This window comes from Bombus flavifrons, chromosome 16 (assembly GCF_040668555.2).
Source record: "Bombus flavifrons isolate JBK064 chromosome 16, iyBomFlav1_principal, whole genome shotgun sequence".
Lineage (NCBI taxonomy): Eukaryota > Metazoa > Arthropoda > Insecta > Hymenoptera > Apidae > Bombus > Bombus flavifrons.
In genome coordinates, this window is record NC_138457.1 from 7,934,894 (window position 1) to 7,952,518 (window position 17,625).

General features: G+C 29.2%; 1 protein-coding gene and 2 long non-coding RNA genes across 11 annotated transcripts; 1 reads left to right on the top strand and 2 right to left on the bottom strand.

Moving 5' to 3' along the window:
• Positions 1 to 757: 757 nt before the first annotated feature.
• On the bottom strand, positions 758 to 8,693 carry LOC138188375 (uncharacterized). 7 transcript variants are annotated; one of them, XR_011175487.1, is made up of 10 exons: positions 7,881 to 8,690; positions 6,820 to 7,218; positions 6,553 to 6,606; positions 5,906 to 6,069; positions 5,717 to 5,831; positions 5,429 to 5,630; positions 4,760 to 5,024; positions 3,587 to 3,816; positions 2,225 to 2,616; positions 758 to 828 (listed from the first exon to the last, which is right to left on the bottom strand). It is a non-coding gene; the product is annotated as an uncharacterized LOC138188375 (long non-coding RNA). The 7 variants fall into 7 exon arrangements; XR_011175489.1 differs by lacking the exon at positions 758 to 828 and having other exon boundaries at positions 2,478 to 2,616; positions 6,820 to 6,916; positions 7,015 to 7,218; positions 7,881 to 8,693; XR_011175488.1 differs by lacking the exon at positions 758 to 828 and having other exon boundaries at positions 2,478 to 2,616; positions 6,820 to 6,916; positions 7,008 to 7,218; positions 7,881 to 8,693.
• crh-BP (corticotropin releasing hormone binding protein) lies at positions 2,527 to 17,357 on the top strand. 3 transcript variants are annotated; one of them, XM_069130093.1, is made up of 7 exons: positions 2,527 to 2,660; positions 12,745 to 12,835; positions 13,020 to 13,180; positions 14,074 to 14,287; positions 14,893 to 15,071; positions 15,605 to 15,713; positions 16,220 to 17,357. In XM_069130093.1, exons 1-7 carry the CDS (start codon positions 2,544 to 2,546, stop codon positions 16,348 to 16,350), a joined length of 1,002 nt encoding a protein of 333 aa, XP_068986194.1. In that variant the 5' UTR covers positions 2,527 to 2,543; the 3' UTR covers positions 16,351 to 17,357. The 3 variants fall into 3 exon arrangements, with proteins under 3 accessions (XP_068986194.1, XP_068986195.1, XP_068986196.1); XM_069130094.1 differs by lacking the exon at positions 2,527 to 2,660 and adding an exon at positions 8,309 to 8,428; XM_069130095.1 differs by lacking the exon at positions 2,527 to 2,660 and adding an exon at positions 9,404 to 9,627.
• On the bottom strand, positions 11,195 to 14,079 carry LOC138188377 (uncharacterized). Its single transcript, XR_011175492.1, has 3 exons — positions 13,564 to 14,079; positions 13,063 to 13,216; positions 11,195 to 11,532 (listed from the first exon to the last, which is right to left on the bottom strand). It is a non-coding gene; the product is annotated as an uncharacterized LOC138188377 (long non-coding RNA).
• Positions 17,358 to 17,625: the final 268 nt, after the last annotated feature.

Sequence of the window (17,625 nt, forward strand, 5' to 3'; positions counted from 1 at the left end):
AAAATTGAAACTATTATTGTTAAAAATACAAATAAAACAAGATCTAGAGTCCAAATATGATAAATATAAATAAAAGTAATTAGTAGGATAAGTAGAGTTTTTTCAAAAAGCTCCATAAATTAATATATTAATGTAAACATTCAGGATTCATTTTACTCCATTATTAATAAAAGCTCTCACATTCTACTTTTGATAAAAGAAATTCAAAGTTCTAAACATAATATTAAGTAATAATTTTATGCACTATGTGAAAATGGAAAGTCACTTACTATGTTCGTCCTTTAAATTCTATAGTTTGTGCAAATGTGACATACATAACATAATCAGTAATACGAGTGTCCTTCTGTTTTAAACTGCAACCACGACATTATACTTTTCCCTTGTTATCTTCTAGACTCTAGACACTCGTGTGAGTTGCATTCATGTCTTTCTCAAAGATAAAATCATTAATTTAACCCACACACAGTAACTGAGAAGAACTTCATTAAGTTCAGTCAAAGAATCCTATTTATGTTTCAGTCCCATAAGTGTTATTTTTTTTGACAATGTAATTAGACATCTTAGCAAACTAAAGCAATATTTTTTGTTATTAAAAAGCTGAAAAAACATTTAAATAATTTCTTGAAAGTAAAAGATATAAAATGGATTTTTTTTTGCCTGAAAGCTTTTTTCTTCAGATATTATTTCCTTAGAGACATCATTATAGAACGAAAGTCTTTCTTTGATTTACATACCTGAGAGTTAATGAGCTTGAATTTTTCATGCCATTTTTCTCTAATCAATGGTATTGCAGATTCTCAATGTTGTAACCTCCATAATTATTTATTCCTGTAAATAGATAAAAGCGACATTTTATTCAAAAGGACATTGACCGTGATTTATAATAGACAGTTCTTAAAATAGTAGTCCCGTTGATAATATAAATTTCTATAAATATTCCTTTTCAATATTAATTTTAGTTCTTCTTTTTAAGCTATTGATTTTGTTTCTCAGTAACGATAGAAAAATTGATTTACTCTATTAGTGGACCGTGATACATGAGCTTTGATGTCGGTAACCCCTGGTTAATCTTAAACAATTTTAAATTGGTAGACTACGGATTTTTATGCATTTATGGAACATTTGAAAATACAAAAATACACAGAATTATATGTAAAAATGTATAACATTTTTTAAACAAGATTCATTTATAATTTAAGGTCTTTTCATATTTATAAAATTATAGATTTGCATAAATATATTTGCATAAATCTGCTGCAATATTGGCTTATTGTAGTTTATATTACTTTCTATATCTATGCGTCTATCTCTAAATAGTTTTATGCATTGCGCATCTCTATCTTCTTAATTTTGTTTTATGTTCTTTTTGTTGGAAAGAAAAGCTCAATAACCGGAGATACCACGTTTTTTTAGTGTACACTTATAATGGAGATACACTTTATTGCGTTCACTGAACTCGCCCTAACGAAGTAATGAAAGAGAAAGAGCGAGAAATTTAGATCTTGATCATTGGCTCAATAAAACTAACAAGTCAAAGAATTAATCAACTTAAACCGTTTATTAAGCTCTCAAGTTCTTAAAAACGTTATCTCGCAATTACAATAATCAAGTGGACATTTTAAATAAATTTATTTCTTCCTATTTAAACAAAATCTTTTATCGAAAAGGTTTCTTGTTATACAAAATTTTGTAAAAATGTCTTATAAAAATTCAAATACTCTACCACTTAATTATCAACAATTTTTTTCTTGCTTTCAATTCTTCAAACAATTAATCTCCTTCGCCGATTTCAAGAAGTTCTCGAGAATAACATCCCACATACATATAAATATAGCAATTACATATTTCCTCCCTATCTTTACAGATAACCATTTTTAGAACTATATACATATAAATTTATTTATTAATCTCAACTAACCCCAATCAATCTAAATTTCATTTATACATCTTATATTACTTAGTGTACTAGTATACTGTAATCTCACATCTCATGTTTCTAATATATCTCTCCGTTTTCATTTTCTTATCCTATTATATTTCAATTTCCAAAATTCTATTTCCCAAATAATATTTCTTGCAACTTTCTCTCTCCTATCAGTCTCGAAAATTCCATCTTCCAAATATCCTTATTCAAAATACTTTCCTCTCTTCTAATTATATAGCCTTTATCATTCTGTTTTATAATCCAGCCTCCTCTAACGAACACAGAAGGTCTTCGACTCACCGGAGAAAGGTGTGCAGGCGAACGTAGGCTGTTTTATCAGCGTTATCGTCGGCAGTTGCAAGCGTTTGGGGATGCGCAGCGTGGACGAATCGCGGGCTGGACTAGCGGCTATAAGAGGGACGCCGCGCGTCGCGACGCCACACAATCTCCAGTTTGTCCTGACGCTAGCTCCACGAGTTTTCCCCCCGTACGTTACAACAATACGAACCAGTGACAAAAGACACGACTTTTCAAAACGTCAACGAATCATCTTCAAACCATTCCATTCTTCTTTCAACAACACTTACTTCCGGTTTCTTCGCATTCAACCGGGGGAATCATGTTTCTGAATGGGCCAGTATATTGTTTGGCGAGGCTGCTCCTCTTCGTTGCAGTTTTCAACGCTGCTTCAGCTGTAATCAAAGGAAACGCCGATTATCAACGCTATCAGCAACAGGTAAAGAGATTTATGTTGTTTGAAGATGTTGTGATGGTTTGAATAACGAGCATTGGACATTTGGAAAATTGTATACAGCTCGATGTATCATATTTTATTTTATTGAATAACGTTTATGAGATCACAGGAGATAAAACGTGGAAAGTTGATTTTCGTGATTTGAACGATTTTAATGTCACTTGATATTTAAATGAAGAGCACATAAAGATATGATAAGTCTATATTTGCCGCTTTTTTTATGTTTATCACATTAAATATCATTTGGTAGATCTAATTAGTTGGAAAGAGAATAACTTGTTAGGTTCAGAGACGTAAATCTTGTAAAAACAAACGTTTGCAAACTTTTGTCTCCTAATTTAATGCAGGAACGAAGCAAAAAATGTTCTTTGTACTTAGAATTGTATTTTAAACACAATTTAAATGTAGATAAAATCGTTTTATTATTCTAAAATTGCTTACTTATAAAAAAAGTGAACGAAAACATGACTTATATATCACTTTCCTTCTGCAATCTTTATAAAATATATTTCATAAAAATTTATAATATAATACCACTTAACATCTAATATGTGCGCATAAATTTGATGTGAAATATAGAAGCTTTGAAATAATTGATGTCTGAAAGAAGTAAAAGTATCTAAACATACTGTTTCTATTTCCGTTGTATTCCAGAAATAGAGTATACAGCAGACAAGTTTTATCCGTATATAAATATAACCATTATAAAATAACAATTAATTCCCCCTAACATTTTTGCAGTATCTAAGCAATCAATTTGTTTCTATGTACTTGTGTACATATTATATTTCTTTGATCCATTCAGAAAATAAGATAATCATATTCAAATGATTTTAATTTGGTTTTCCATCGTTCTTGCACGCGTTACTCAAAAGAATGTCAATAATGGAGTTTTGATCGATCATTACTCGGGTCGACGATGGGTTACATTTTCCTCCCTTTGTCATGGCAATTAGTTGCACGAGTAGTACAAAGTAAACACCACATGTAAGGTCTCAGTAACCCTTTCTCTCCGCTTTCGTCGGAGCTTTCGATACGGTTTTCCAGCAGTTTAATTAAAACTAAAGGTGAATCTTTCCACTCCAAAATAACGGCGATCGTTCATCTTTCATATCAATGCTCTCCGCCCATATTCTTTCTGAAAGAAAAAAAATGCAGTTAAAAATAAAAACTTAAATACAATTTATAATTATCATATTATTAATTATTTATTGATAATAAATAGAATAAAGAGATACATTGAATAAATTTGTAAATTGTCCCATCAATAGCATCACAATAGTCGCACCATAGATTCAATGAACAATGCCACAAACTAATTAATTAGTAATGACAAGCAATTAACATTATTAACACATTATTTACTCGATATTCTAGTTTGTACATATATCATACATATGTACATATTCGTAATTCGTATAATCATCTCGTTTATCGTACGTATATTCGTAATTATTCAAGTATAAAATTATGTACTTGTTATTATAGTGTTAATCATTATTTGGATTGTGTTTGTTAAATCATATACTATAAACAAATATATAATATCAGATATATAAAAATGAATATACATATATAATAATGTATAATAAACGATTACCAAGAATTTTGTCATGACTGGTACAATTTTCTAATATAATGTTTACTGAAAATGCAATATTTGTCACCTGACAAAGAAAAACTGTAAATGTTCCAAAAAAATTTTATTGTTCTATATTCAATTTAATATTTATTTTATTTTCGAATAATGTTATTATATAATATGTTCTTATTGATATAATCCTTTTATTGATTTACAAAAAAAATCAATGGCGCATATCAATCTTTGCTTTCTGTTTATTTATTAAATAAAGAAACTTTTCATTTTTCATTGGACAATAACATGCAGAGACCCTCCACGTGGGTCTATTCTACAGAATTCCCACAGGGACTAGTAAACTACATTTAAGTCGAAAGCTTAACAATAAGATAGGAAATGTTAAATGTTCAAGAGGATTCCAATTAAAGTTTGTTCGTCAGCTCTTACGAACTTCTTTCCCTTCAAGATCCGTTTCAGAATACAAAAAGCTCATGTTCCATACCGTCGAGGTGTCTCCAAAGACCATAGAACCGAGGTGTTACACATTGATCTTCAAAGACAATTCCATTTGACTTCGTTCCGCACCGTGAAGCAAACCAGAGACCGGTAATCTGATTAACGAAGAAGAATGTCGTTGTTAAATCTCTCGGATTTAATGAAACTTCATGACGAATCACCTTCAAATATCGAGTGTTTTCCCTTTATATCGTAGCACATTTCGTAACCAAACGAAACGGAACCTGTATGTTACTGACTTCCGGAAAGACCTGAAATGTAACAATGATAAGAGTTAGGGTTTTCCTGATTTTTGGAGATATTTGTATATTTGAAGATTCGAGTTTCTCGATATATGATTAATAGATTGAATATAAATTTGTATTTCTATAAATAATATTAAAAAAGAAGAATCTAACTAGAGGTTTGTTTCACTCACTAAATATTATCATGAGTACTTCAAGTATTACATTTAGAATATTTATACTACCTTAGAATATCATAGTTTTATTAAATTTTCCTGCATTTGTAAAAAATTTAAAGACGCAAAAATACACATTAATACGTAATCTCTAAAAATCATCATATAAGCAATAAATTTCTATTTAAATTCCAATTCTCTAATTACGGTTACGATATCAACATTCAATTCTTTAATTACTATTACAATACTAACATCCAACTCTTCATTAATTATAACCACTATAAAAATATGGATTTCTATAAACATCCACGGTCTAGTGATTAATTTTCGCCGTTATTAACTTCATCTTAATTCATTCAGTTTTTCATATTCTTTGTTCCAATGAGGATTCCAATGCGGATGTGTTCTGTGATCTTTTCTGCGTTTCGGTGGCTTATCAGGCAACTCTGGCGACCTGCAAAGTGCAATTGCTTGTTGTCAGTGCAAACGCAATTTAATATGAGCATGTAACTTGCAAAAATCGAGTGGCAACGTACTTACGCACAACGCAAACTAACGAGGTTATAAAGTGTTGAATTTCTATCGTAATCCTCGAAAAACAAAAAGATGAAATAAACGTAGAAATATTGCAATTGTTCTCCTTTTAATTCCACGGCTGCTAATGAAACGGAAATGTAGAAAAATATAAAAATACGTGAAAACAGGGGAAATGGATAAAATGGTAGAAACCTTGTTAATCCAAATAAATTGTGGTTCGAGGACAATTCGGTTTTGCCATTTGTATGAAAATACAAAGAAATATACTGAAATAAATGTCGTGAAAATGCTTCTGTTTTCGTACCAGTTCAATTTTTAAATCGAAATGGTTCTTTATCTGATTAACCTAGTAATACCTAGTAACATATTTAATATTTTCTTAATTCTGTATTTCGATTACAATTAATATATGCATTTACGTAAGATTTAGTGATATTTATATTTAGTCAAAGAATAAAAATGTTGACAGAGTATAAAAATGTATACTTTTGTGATTAATTAGTTTCGTACTTGACTAATCTGGCAACTTCCTGTACGATTCTCACGATTTTATTTGAACTATGAATTTATACTTTTATTGATTGATGTTGACTAAATGTAAAAATGTTTACTATTTCTAGTATGTATATTTACATAACCTATCGTTAGTTCGTGAATTAGTATTCATTTACTAAACAATGCACATATCTGCTACAATACATCAGTAAACTTCAGCTAATAAAAGTCTAAATTCTATGTGTATACAATGGCTACTAAGCGTGTACATTTATTGAACTTCATTTACTATTTATGTAAAAATACATAATTCTTAGTCCAAAATATTTCTTAGATTTCCTTACCACTTGCGTCTATACTAATATAACCTAGTTATCTGCTAGAAACAATATAGTGACCTAGAAAAAGATTGATATAAAATATAAAAAAAGAAAAGTAAAATATAATATAAGTAGAATACACTACATATACTATGCACATACTATAGTAGTGTAGAGTAGTGTAAGTAGAATTAAACTACAGATTTTAATGTATTCATTTGAAGGAACAAGAATGCATACAAAGTATATAATATACAAAAGTATAAAAAATATCCAAAATAGAATACTTACTATAATATTTGGTGGATACAACTTTCCATTAAAATTCCATACTTTTAATCATGTTTATAGAGATATATACATATGTATGTACATAAATATCATCAATCTAATAATTATCATCCATTTGTGTATAAAAAAAAGAAAGAGAATGGAAGAATTAGTTCCGATTTTAATACAATTAGTTCTGAATTTCGTACAATTTACATGAAAGAAGTTGGTTCATGGTATAATATTCGTCGCAAAAGGTAAATCCGTGTCATCGCAAATATTTACCGCGGCTGTTCCGTTGTTTGTATCACGATTATGTACTTCTCGATCGTAAATCGCTAGCAACGCGACTGGTTCACGTGTAACAATGGTAATCGAGTCATGTTTCGTGATTTGAAAAACGATTCTGACGTACAACACCTGACAAAAGGGATATCTATCAAATGGCACGTCATCGACTAAAATCATTCACATTTTCGAAATACAAGATGTTATTATATATAATGATGAATATAAATCTACTCGTATTTCATAGATTTGTATAAACTTGGAAAAATACACATTTGAAAAATATCGATTTTATCGCAAATCGATCACAGATTTTACAAATTGGTATAAAATTTTAAAAAACTGTTCTCTACTTAATCTCTTTGTAAAATACAACTTTTGAATTTAAAGTTTAAACATGCATATTAGAAGCAACAGTTGGAAATATCGATTGATATCGAATAATATCGATCTTAATGTTTAAAACAATTATATTTCATTATGTAACTTATGTATGAAACGGAATTTGTCTAAAGTTATTATTTTTTTGGTTTTATGTCAAAATGATTCCAGAATCAATTTTTGTATCAATTTTATCTTAATTAAATTTTATGTTTCAATGGAAGCAATCCATTATGTATTTTGTACCATTTATTTTTATTGCATAGATGCTTAACAGTAATGATCTATGATGTACCATATTTTTTACCATTTCAGGAATAAAAGTCATATTTTACAAAAGACTTTAATAAAAAAGATTGTATTTTGTAGAGTATAACTTTCTTAGATGATAGACTAAAGATTATAAGACTTACCTAAAATTTCACCTTTATTTTCCGAAAAATTTGGTCTGTGCTAATAATTTCATATATCTTTATTATTTATATTAAAAATCTGCTATACTATATATATTCTCTTTCACCGAAGATCATCTTCGATATAAGAAATAAACACATTAGGATAGACACATATTCACATTAAGTTCGATACCTCACGCAGGTCAATAAAGAGCTTTATATTTTATTATAGCAATCTCAAAAAGTTCCGAATATCGCAACGTATCCCGTATATCGGTAGTCAATTTTTAAGCATAAAATATCTCTTCCCCTTATATAAAGAACAGTATAAAGCAGAAGAAGCAGCTTAAGGTTATGTCATCGAGTGATTTAGGTTACGTATGCATGCACGAGTATCGAAAATCGAAAGGATCAGTGACGCATTATATTTTAAATGACTCCCTCGATTGAGCTTGTGTATCGTTGTGTTTCGAGGATCGAGAATAATGGTTCCTGGAAAGACTATTAACTTCAAGAATATGATGGAAAAATCAGAACTGTCGTTCAATTTTGTTGTAAATAATTTGGTAATCCGTGAACATTTTCTCATAAACGATTTAATTTCGAATTATAATTATTACTTACACATTCTGTTACGAACAACTTGGTAATACATGAAAATTTGTTATGGACCAGTTGGTTTTGAAATACAATTATTACTTATGCAAGTATGTATCAGTTATAAGTATATATCTACAATACTCAACCTATAGTAATTTACTTATACGTATTGTATATAAATATGCAAGTTTATATCTAGAAGTAATTGTATATAAGTATATATTGTATTCAAGTGTACAATATACAAGTACACATATAAATAGTTTATACTAGTAATTGTATATAAGTACAAACTACAGTGCAGTACATAAAAGTATACTCTATACAAGAGTATATAATTTGTTATATGAAAATATGAACAATTTATATTATAATTCGCGTTATAATTATTATACGTTATGATTCGTTGAAATTTGGTTATGAACAGTTTGGTTCCGAATTATAATTGTTAGCTACATATATAAGCAATTTAGTCTATTTATAAATGATCAAATATTATTAAATATACCATATACCATTTTATTTAAAAAAATATTAATCGAAATTATCCTACTATACAAATTTATATATTTTATTAAAGCATAATCGATTCGAGATTGAAGACACTGCAAAACACTTGTCGACAGGGAGTATTGTACCTGATTAAGCATTGATCCTCGATGTTCATAAAAAGATGAATGTTCGCATGTTTTCATGAACAATTAATTTTCTACGCTTCCAATTCCTTCGAGTGCATGGTGTGTTCTACCAAAGCTTGACCTCTACTACCTACTACGATGCATTCAGGCAATGATCTCTCTCTGAATACCGGAAGTTGAATAGAACACTACCTCATCCTGTAGAATCAGTCAACTATCACTAATGATGACTTTCCACAAAACCGTTAGTACTAACTTTATTTGATTTTGGAAGTTCCTAATGTTCATGCCCCTCTGTTACTTTACTAGTTCTATAGACAGTGTCCATTCCGGACCAATGGCAGTAGAATAGGAAGTAATCTATCACTCCAGGATTTCGCCCTTGGTGATGTCTTTCGGAAACATGATTTACTGTGGATGAAACTCGAATTGGAAAAAATTTCTATATCAATAGAAAAAAAGAGTGAATCCCTATCCTAACTTCCTAAGAAATTAAGAATTTCCAGTAGTGTAAAGAGATTATTATGGTAAGGAGAAATTATGATAATTAAAAAGATAAACAGATACAAAATTTATAATTAAGTTAAACAGTATTCATAAAAAGAATTTCAGTAAAATAATAAGAATAAAATAGAATAAAAAGAATTTTGTAATTAAATAACAAAATAAGTTCAATGTAGAACTCTAAAAAAATATATAAGAAAGAATTTTAAGAGTTCTAAAGTTCTACTGATAAAAGGATTATGTTAAGTAAGAAAAATAGAAATTAAAAAACATAACTAGAAAAGGAATTGTGTAATTAAATCAGAAACAAATAAAGGCATTTCAGGGTGTAACAAATTGGAACATCAAAGCATGTTGTAATAATAAGAAAAAATTAATATTGAGAGTATTGAAAGAACAGATATTTCAATAAAAAAAGAGCGGTCAAACGAAGTGTTAATGAAAGTAAGAAGGAATATCGATTTGAATAATCAGAAAATCAGTGTTGAATGGATAAGTTTCAGCAAACCCATTGGGGAATCCCCTCGTAATCGAAAATCTGTAAGTTATCGGGGATTGGAAATAAAAAGGAAATTGACGTGTCGACTCTTTGAAAGAATCGCGTGGTCAAATACTGCCGTTTACCAGGTTTATCGTGGCTCCTGGAATGTTATGGATATCGTAAGGTCCATTTATTCTCGTGACCCTTGACTCTTAAATATTTGTCCGTTAACATTACACAAATCATTCGGCATAACCTTCACCGCCACTATTTTTAAATGTAAAATGTAATAGTAAGTGGAATGCGAAATACGCAATTCCATAACTTTTTTTTATCGTAAAAATATCCCGCTTGAAAATGAAGGGAGATATTTGAAAGAAAAACTGGTAAAAGGATTAACATTTAACATGATTCTAATATGAATATAAATGTGAATTTTTATAAAATGCAGTAAAATGATCAGTCTAGTATTTAGGGATACATTAAAGATTCGTAGCATTCTGATGTTAATCAATCATCAGTCATAAATTGTATTTTCCTTCTTTTATTACTTGTGACGTTGAAATTCATATTATAGTATTAAATCTTCAGAAAGCATATTGAGTAAATCTAAATAGATTGCACAACTGTCGATTACGTTTCCGGTATATCCAACTCCATCTTTTCCTTTAATGATTCGATGTGAAATTTGATATTTCCCTTACATAATCCATTAAAAATTTCTTCTGAAATAAAAGAGATTATACAATCTACATTTTCCAAGATAAATTTAATATTATAAGACATTATATAGAATAATTGATATTAGAATTACAATGTTATAATAATCTTTGATTCCTTATATTAAAGAACATTGTATTTCTTTTCTTATGATAAAAATATGTATTGTGATATAACATTTATATTATAATAGTTTTATATAATAATTAATATTAATATCATAATTTTCTATTTTTTAATTCAATGTATTAAAAAATATAATATTCATTTTTCTATAATACAAATATTATAACATTTGTATTACAAGTTATGTTATAATATGTTTTAACAATACAGATATTTGCGTCACTAATATTGAAAACTCTTTTCAGTACACTGAGATGTTTTATACAAAGGGAGATTAAGATTACAAAAAGTTTGTTCGAAGGCCGCCAGCTCCTTTGTTATTGGCTACCGGCTAGTCAATTCACTGAATTTTATCCAGCTACACCACGGCGAAGTAATCGTGAAACAGTCCCTCAGGGAATATAATTCCCTCTATCCATTAATGCTTCCTTTAGTCGAGACTTCATTCCTTGCAATTCATCGGAGATCGACAAATTGTCACTGAGGAAAAGCAATTTCGCTTTTCTTCCTATGCCCTCCACCAATCAACCTCTATTTTTCCAGTTATGAAAATATCTTCGTATATCTTTCTTTTCTTGTCACGAACTTTTTTTATAAAACCCTGAAAAGTTAATTAAAAATATTTGTACAATTATCTACTAAAATTTAAGAAAAGGCAGAGTACAATCTTCCAAATATTCTTCAAAATAATTCTTCAAAAGATGTTATTATCTTACATAAGAAATTGTTAACTAAATTTTAGACTATGTCTTCTTAAGAAGAAATGAATTTTCGAAATATTTGTTGATATCAATGAATATTATAAAATAATGGTACAATTATTTGTTAAAATTTAGAGGAAAAGAACATTATTTTTAACATACATATTTTTAGATTTTAGGGAAGATTGCATTATGCTTTAATGAATTAAATTTTTGTAATATTTTTGTAATATTTTTTAACATCGATGAATGTTTTATACTCGATCATAGTTTCTAACAAGTTTCCTACATTTCTGAGGAATGTCGATGGCTGGTAACAATAGTAATTGTCACACCGATGACAATCATGCTGTAATATCCGCCTGTCGATAAAGATATTTCCAGAGGCAACCACGTGATGGGTTAGATTTTCTCCTGGTCTACTTCAAATATCAGTTATTCATCGATTGGTCGTAAATATTCTTTTCTATGTTATTATATGTGGATTTTAACGTCAGCAACGTAACTTACAAAAGAAATCCTGCTAAGAGGAGATTCTGAATAGCATTTCGTTCGTTAGGAAACAAAGACTCATTTCTTTTAACAGAAAATGTATTTCTTTGTGTGAGTTTCTTCTTTATATTTCTCTGCTTTTATGGTAGCTTAGGGTGTAATTGGAAGTTTGTTTATTCAAACTCATATATTTATATGTATTACTGAAGTTTTTATTTTTAAAATATTATTTTTCATCTCTATCTAAATTGGAAAATATGAAAATCTATTTATAAATTAAAAATTAAAAGATGAAGGTTGAACATTTAACTTCTTCCAGTTACTTTTTCCAGATTGAAACAAAAATTGCATTGTTGATTGTTTTTTATTCCCACGTTCAATAAAATCAATTTCAGCGGCTATTGAATTTTTAGATTTCTGATGGAACGGCAGACAACTAGATAAAAATACAGTTGGAGAAATTGACAAAGGGAAGACTTATGGGATCTCTACTGCTTCAAATTTTTTAAACAAATAAATAAATCCTATCTGAAACTTTTGAAATAGATAAACATTTTTTAAAATAATGAATCCAATCTTTTAGGAAGAATTTTTCTAAAAAATATTATTCTTTTTTCCAGGTTGCTGGAGAACATTTTTCAAAGGATTTTTATCGACAGGATTTGAAGAATGGATTAATAAGTTCATATACGCGTTTTAAACCTGTCACAGGTACATAATCTTTTTTGCATTTATCAAATGAATTAATGAATGAACAAGATTATGAATATTTTCTGAATCTAACAGTTATATAAACCCTGTTTTGGTTCCTTTCCGTTAATTTGAATTAAGAAGTTTGTTTTATATTTATTTCAATCTTTGTTTCCAAATCAAAGGTTACCTTATCCTTTTACAGACTGTATGTTTATTACGGCAGAACCAGGATCTTTCATATATACCTCAAAAACTGACGACGACGAGGTTTGTGGAATTTTCTTCCTAGCTGGGCCGGATCAAAAAGTGGAAATTAACTTCCTCACCTTTGACATACCTTGTGAACACCGTGGATTGATTTCGGTGAGGAAATACAACATAATGTTAATTATTTATGACCTAAAGATGCAAATGTGATGGTTAAATATTATATGATAAAATTCAAAGAATAAAATAAATTTAGAAAACAAACCGAGGTATAGGATATTACACAGTGTAGTGTTATATGTTTCATACTAATAATACGATCTATAATATCTATATATACTAGATATATATATTAGATGTGATAATTAGATACGTATAACATTTCAGAAGAACACAATTATGGTTATCGCATGAATAAAGAAACACTTGCACACTTCCAAATGCTATAAATATAGACAAATTTCACAACTTTTTATTTTAAATAACAATTACAAAGTATAATATTAGTATATGTATATGTATGTATATTCACCACTTACGTATAATAATCTGTGCTCCTTTGCTTAGGCTGTCCTACATATGATCTTGCAAAGAAGTCTGCTGCGCGTCAGGGGCATTGTGTTCGATCATTAAGTATTAATAACTAACAAGCGAAACCTCAAACCTAATTTTGTCATTATACATTCTTAATTTATTTTGACTCATAGAGGCACTTATTAACTATGCCTGCAAAGTTGAACACTTTATATAGTGCAGTCATCAGGAGCATTTTGATCAATTTTTCAGTATCCATAGTTATGAAATGAAGCTTGAAAGACGTGATCCTTTAATTTTCCATTTTCGAGTATATTTATTACTGGGCATTTTATATAGTGGAGGTTATTGTATAGTACTACAGTTTCAGTTTCCCTCCGATAATCCTCGCCTACTTTTTCGAATACAGAAACATGTATTTTACTCGTATGTATCCACTCCAGTAGATACGTTTTTCCAATGCATCACTGTGCAATGACAACAGTCCATTCAGAATGTATTTTTATATTGTGCAGGTCGTCGATGGCTGGGAATTAAACGGTGAAGTGTTCCCTAGCGAAATGGACCATCGATTGCCGCTGAAACAGAGAAGCAGCGAATTCTGTGGTAAAAATATCGGTGCGAAGAGGAGCTTCACAAGTTCACAGAACGCAGCGGTTATCCGATACAGAATACCAAAGCCTGGGAAAGGGTTCACGCTGTTCGCCAAATTTTTGAAAAATCCTAGACGTGAGTCGAACGTCGACCAATTTATTTTCATATAAAGTCAGAAATTTGAAGTTGGAAGTAATTGAATACTTTTTTTTTATTTCTTGCAGATATTTTGTCTTATGGCAGACAATGACTTTGAAATTTGAATGAATTTAAAACTGAAAATTTTAGAAGACTAATATTTCAATTTTAGGTTTTGAAATATAAATTTATAGAAATTGCTAATAATTTTGTAAATTTGTAAGAATTAAATCTTGTAATATTTAGAGATCTTCTTCATATACAATGAAAAATTTGAGAATTGCATTTTCTACTTTACATTGAAATAGGTATTGCTTGTAATTATTATATAAAGGTGCAATACAATTCTCAATATACTAACTTATTTTTAATATCAATATTGTATTTCACAATATATCAAAATTTTAAGTATTTGAAAGAGGACATTTTGGATGAGTTACTTTTGCTTAAGTATTATTATATTCAATATATTTTAGTATTTACTATATCTGGTATCTAAATTATAAAAATTAGAAATTATTACATAAAAATTTACTGTAATTTTCAATAATAGTTTCCTATTAACACGGTGTAAGAAGGAATATTTTTTGATAATTTTTCAGCTTGCAATGTTTTGGCAGCGAGCGTAGGCGAACCGTACACGCTGCGCAATTATGGACGGCGTATTAACTGCACCTACGTCGCACTTTATCCAGGCACTGTACATGTGATCGCACTCGGCGTTGGGGTTTCGAATTTCCTCGGAGCCACTCGTACCACTGAAACCGGAACTCTACGAAAAGTTCGTAACATTTCGACTATCCTTCTTCACTAGTAGTTTTCTATATCTTATAGATACTTCATGTAAATATACAAAACACACTAGCGATGCTTAACATAGCAGATTTTAAGATTTAGTAGATATTATGAACATAATTATCGCGGAAGACACAAAATTCTAACAAGAATAGTATAGACAATATAGTTGCATAGTATTATTAGGTTGTCCCAAAAATTTATTTCGTTTTATTAGGATATAATAGATGCATTTTTTGTTTTATATTATTTTATTGAATTATGTATTTCACTTTGTATTACATATTGTATTGTAATAAAATAATATAAAATAAAAACTATTGTGCATCTATTATTTCCTTAGAAAACGAAAGGAACTTATAGGACAACCTAGTATAATGTATAATGTAGTAAAAATTTCCAAACTTATACTTTATCTATGTTTTCTTAAATTTGGTCTTTTATTTTATGTAATTGTTTATATGTCATATATGCGTATATGTTATAATTGGAAAATACTAATTAAATACTGATTTCTAGTGCGATGAAACCAGTCCGCACGATCAAGTGATAATTGGAGGCAGCGACGGCCTGGATACGTCCAAAGTTCAGATAGTTGATTCTATTTGCGGGATAGATTCTAAACCAGGTAATACGATTAATAACTCCTAGCACTGATATCGATCTCAATCGGAAGCTTTGTGTCGACCCACACATGAGCTAACTATAAACCTATTTATTGTTGAACGTCTCTTAGCATGTTGATAACAGTCGTCTATATTATATTTATTCACAATTGAATTGTGTTTCTCAATTATAACACCTTTTTTTCGAAAATTGTGTTGTTTTTTGTACTTCTTATTCTTTAAACTTTTCTTTACTCTTCACTGTATACATCAATTCCAAATCAAGTAATTGTTCAGTTTACTGACTTTTCCCAATTTTAGCTGTTTGACTACCGTCTTCGTTTTGGGTGCTTTATTTTATCACTAAAACAAGGAATCTGAATCAGGAGAACTCAAGATACTATGAAATGTACTTTTTATTATTTTATCTAAGGAAACGTCGAAGAAAAGATTGGAGTCAAATAGTCAAAATTGGGAAAGTTTTCAAAGAAACGTAGACGGCATGATTACCCTATTAATTGTTTTTCAGATTATCGGGAGCTGGTGGAGTACGGCGTAACTTCTGTTCGATTGGTATCCAGTGGCTTCTATGAGAATTCCGTGACAGTGCAAGTTCAGCCTCTCAAGAACGAATTACTCGACGCGAATCTTAGCATCTAACCGTGTTAGCTCGTAAACCTTATTATGTTCGATGCTTGAAACGATTGGAAACTCTATCGTGAATGTGTTTATTATCGAATCCATCAAAATCCTATGCGTCTTTCAGAAATTTTTGCAAACTCAATTCGCCAAGTCTCTTGATTATTCATTAATATTCCACTTGCGTAGTCTTTATAGAGATACTTGGAACCTTGTTTCCTATTATATTTATATCATTTAGTTAGATTAGGTATGAGGGATGTGTTTTATTGAGAGGTATCGTTTTTCGTTAAGAACCCTGATGGTCTGCATTAATAAGGAAAGTTATCTAGGTTTAAAATTAATAGAAAGTGATTTAAATACTGGTTAATTTTAAAAGTGTAAAACAATTGAATTTTATGGCATCCTACATATGTATCTTTCAAAATTTAACATAGATGAGAAAAGTGGGGTCAAAGTTAGCCATTGGTGCTTAAAAAATACCACAAGATATAAGTGATTTCCCTTCTGTAATTTTTGTCCCTTTAAGTTCTTTTAAATAATATATTCAAATAAATTAAAATAATATAAATAAAGTAGCTAAGATAAAGGAAAATATAGATTTTGATTTTTCATTATTTTTATATTTTAATAAATTAAATAGTCAGATATCTTTCCTTGTTATTGTACAAAGGAGAACAAAAAGCATGTTTTGTTCATAGACAATATATTCTGAATTCTTAAATAATTGATGATTTGATATGTCGTGAGATTTGTGATAAATGGATTTAAATACTTGTTGAATGTGTAGATCAATCTTAGCGGCTTAGAAGTAAATGAGAGAAAGGCCTCGAGTTTTTATTCTTGTGGGACTGCGAAGAAATTGGTTGGAACGTGCCAATTGCTTTTAACGAATCAACTGAATAAACTTTACTCACTCATCGGGCTCTATTTATTTATTATCGATAGATTTATAGAAATAGTACGATTTCTTATTATTATAAATGACGTGCTTGTTTGTTTAAATAAATTATTTCATTTGAAACCAATCTAAAAATTAACTTAATGAGACGGAATTACAATTTTGATATTTAATTTTCCAAAAATTATTTAATAATAGAAAAAACAATTTATTAGTTACATATATATTGTATGAATAAATTCAAGTACATGTGTAGATTCAGTGGAAATTGCAAATTATTGGAAACATCCGACCTAAGAATTTATTTAATTATACAGAATTATAATTTTGTCAGTTAATTTTCACAAAATTATTTAACTTTTGAGAATAGATTCTCCTTCCTCGTTAATCATGTA

Coding starts and splice junctions, on each gene's coding strand:
- crh-BP (XM_069130093.1), top strand. CDS start 2,544: ATGTTTCTGAATGGGCCAGTATATTGTTTGGCGAGGCTGCTCCTCTTC. Junction 14,288..14,892: donor ATTTTTGAAAAATCCTAGAC/GTGAGTCGAACG, acceptor ATAATTTTTCAG/CTTGCAATGTTTTGGCAGCG. Junction 15,072..15,604: donor AAACCGGAACTCTACGAAAA/GTTCGTAACATT, acceptor ACTGATTTCTAG/TGCGATGAAACCAGTCCGCA.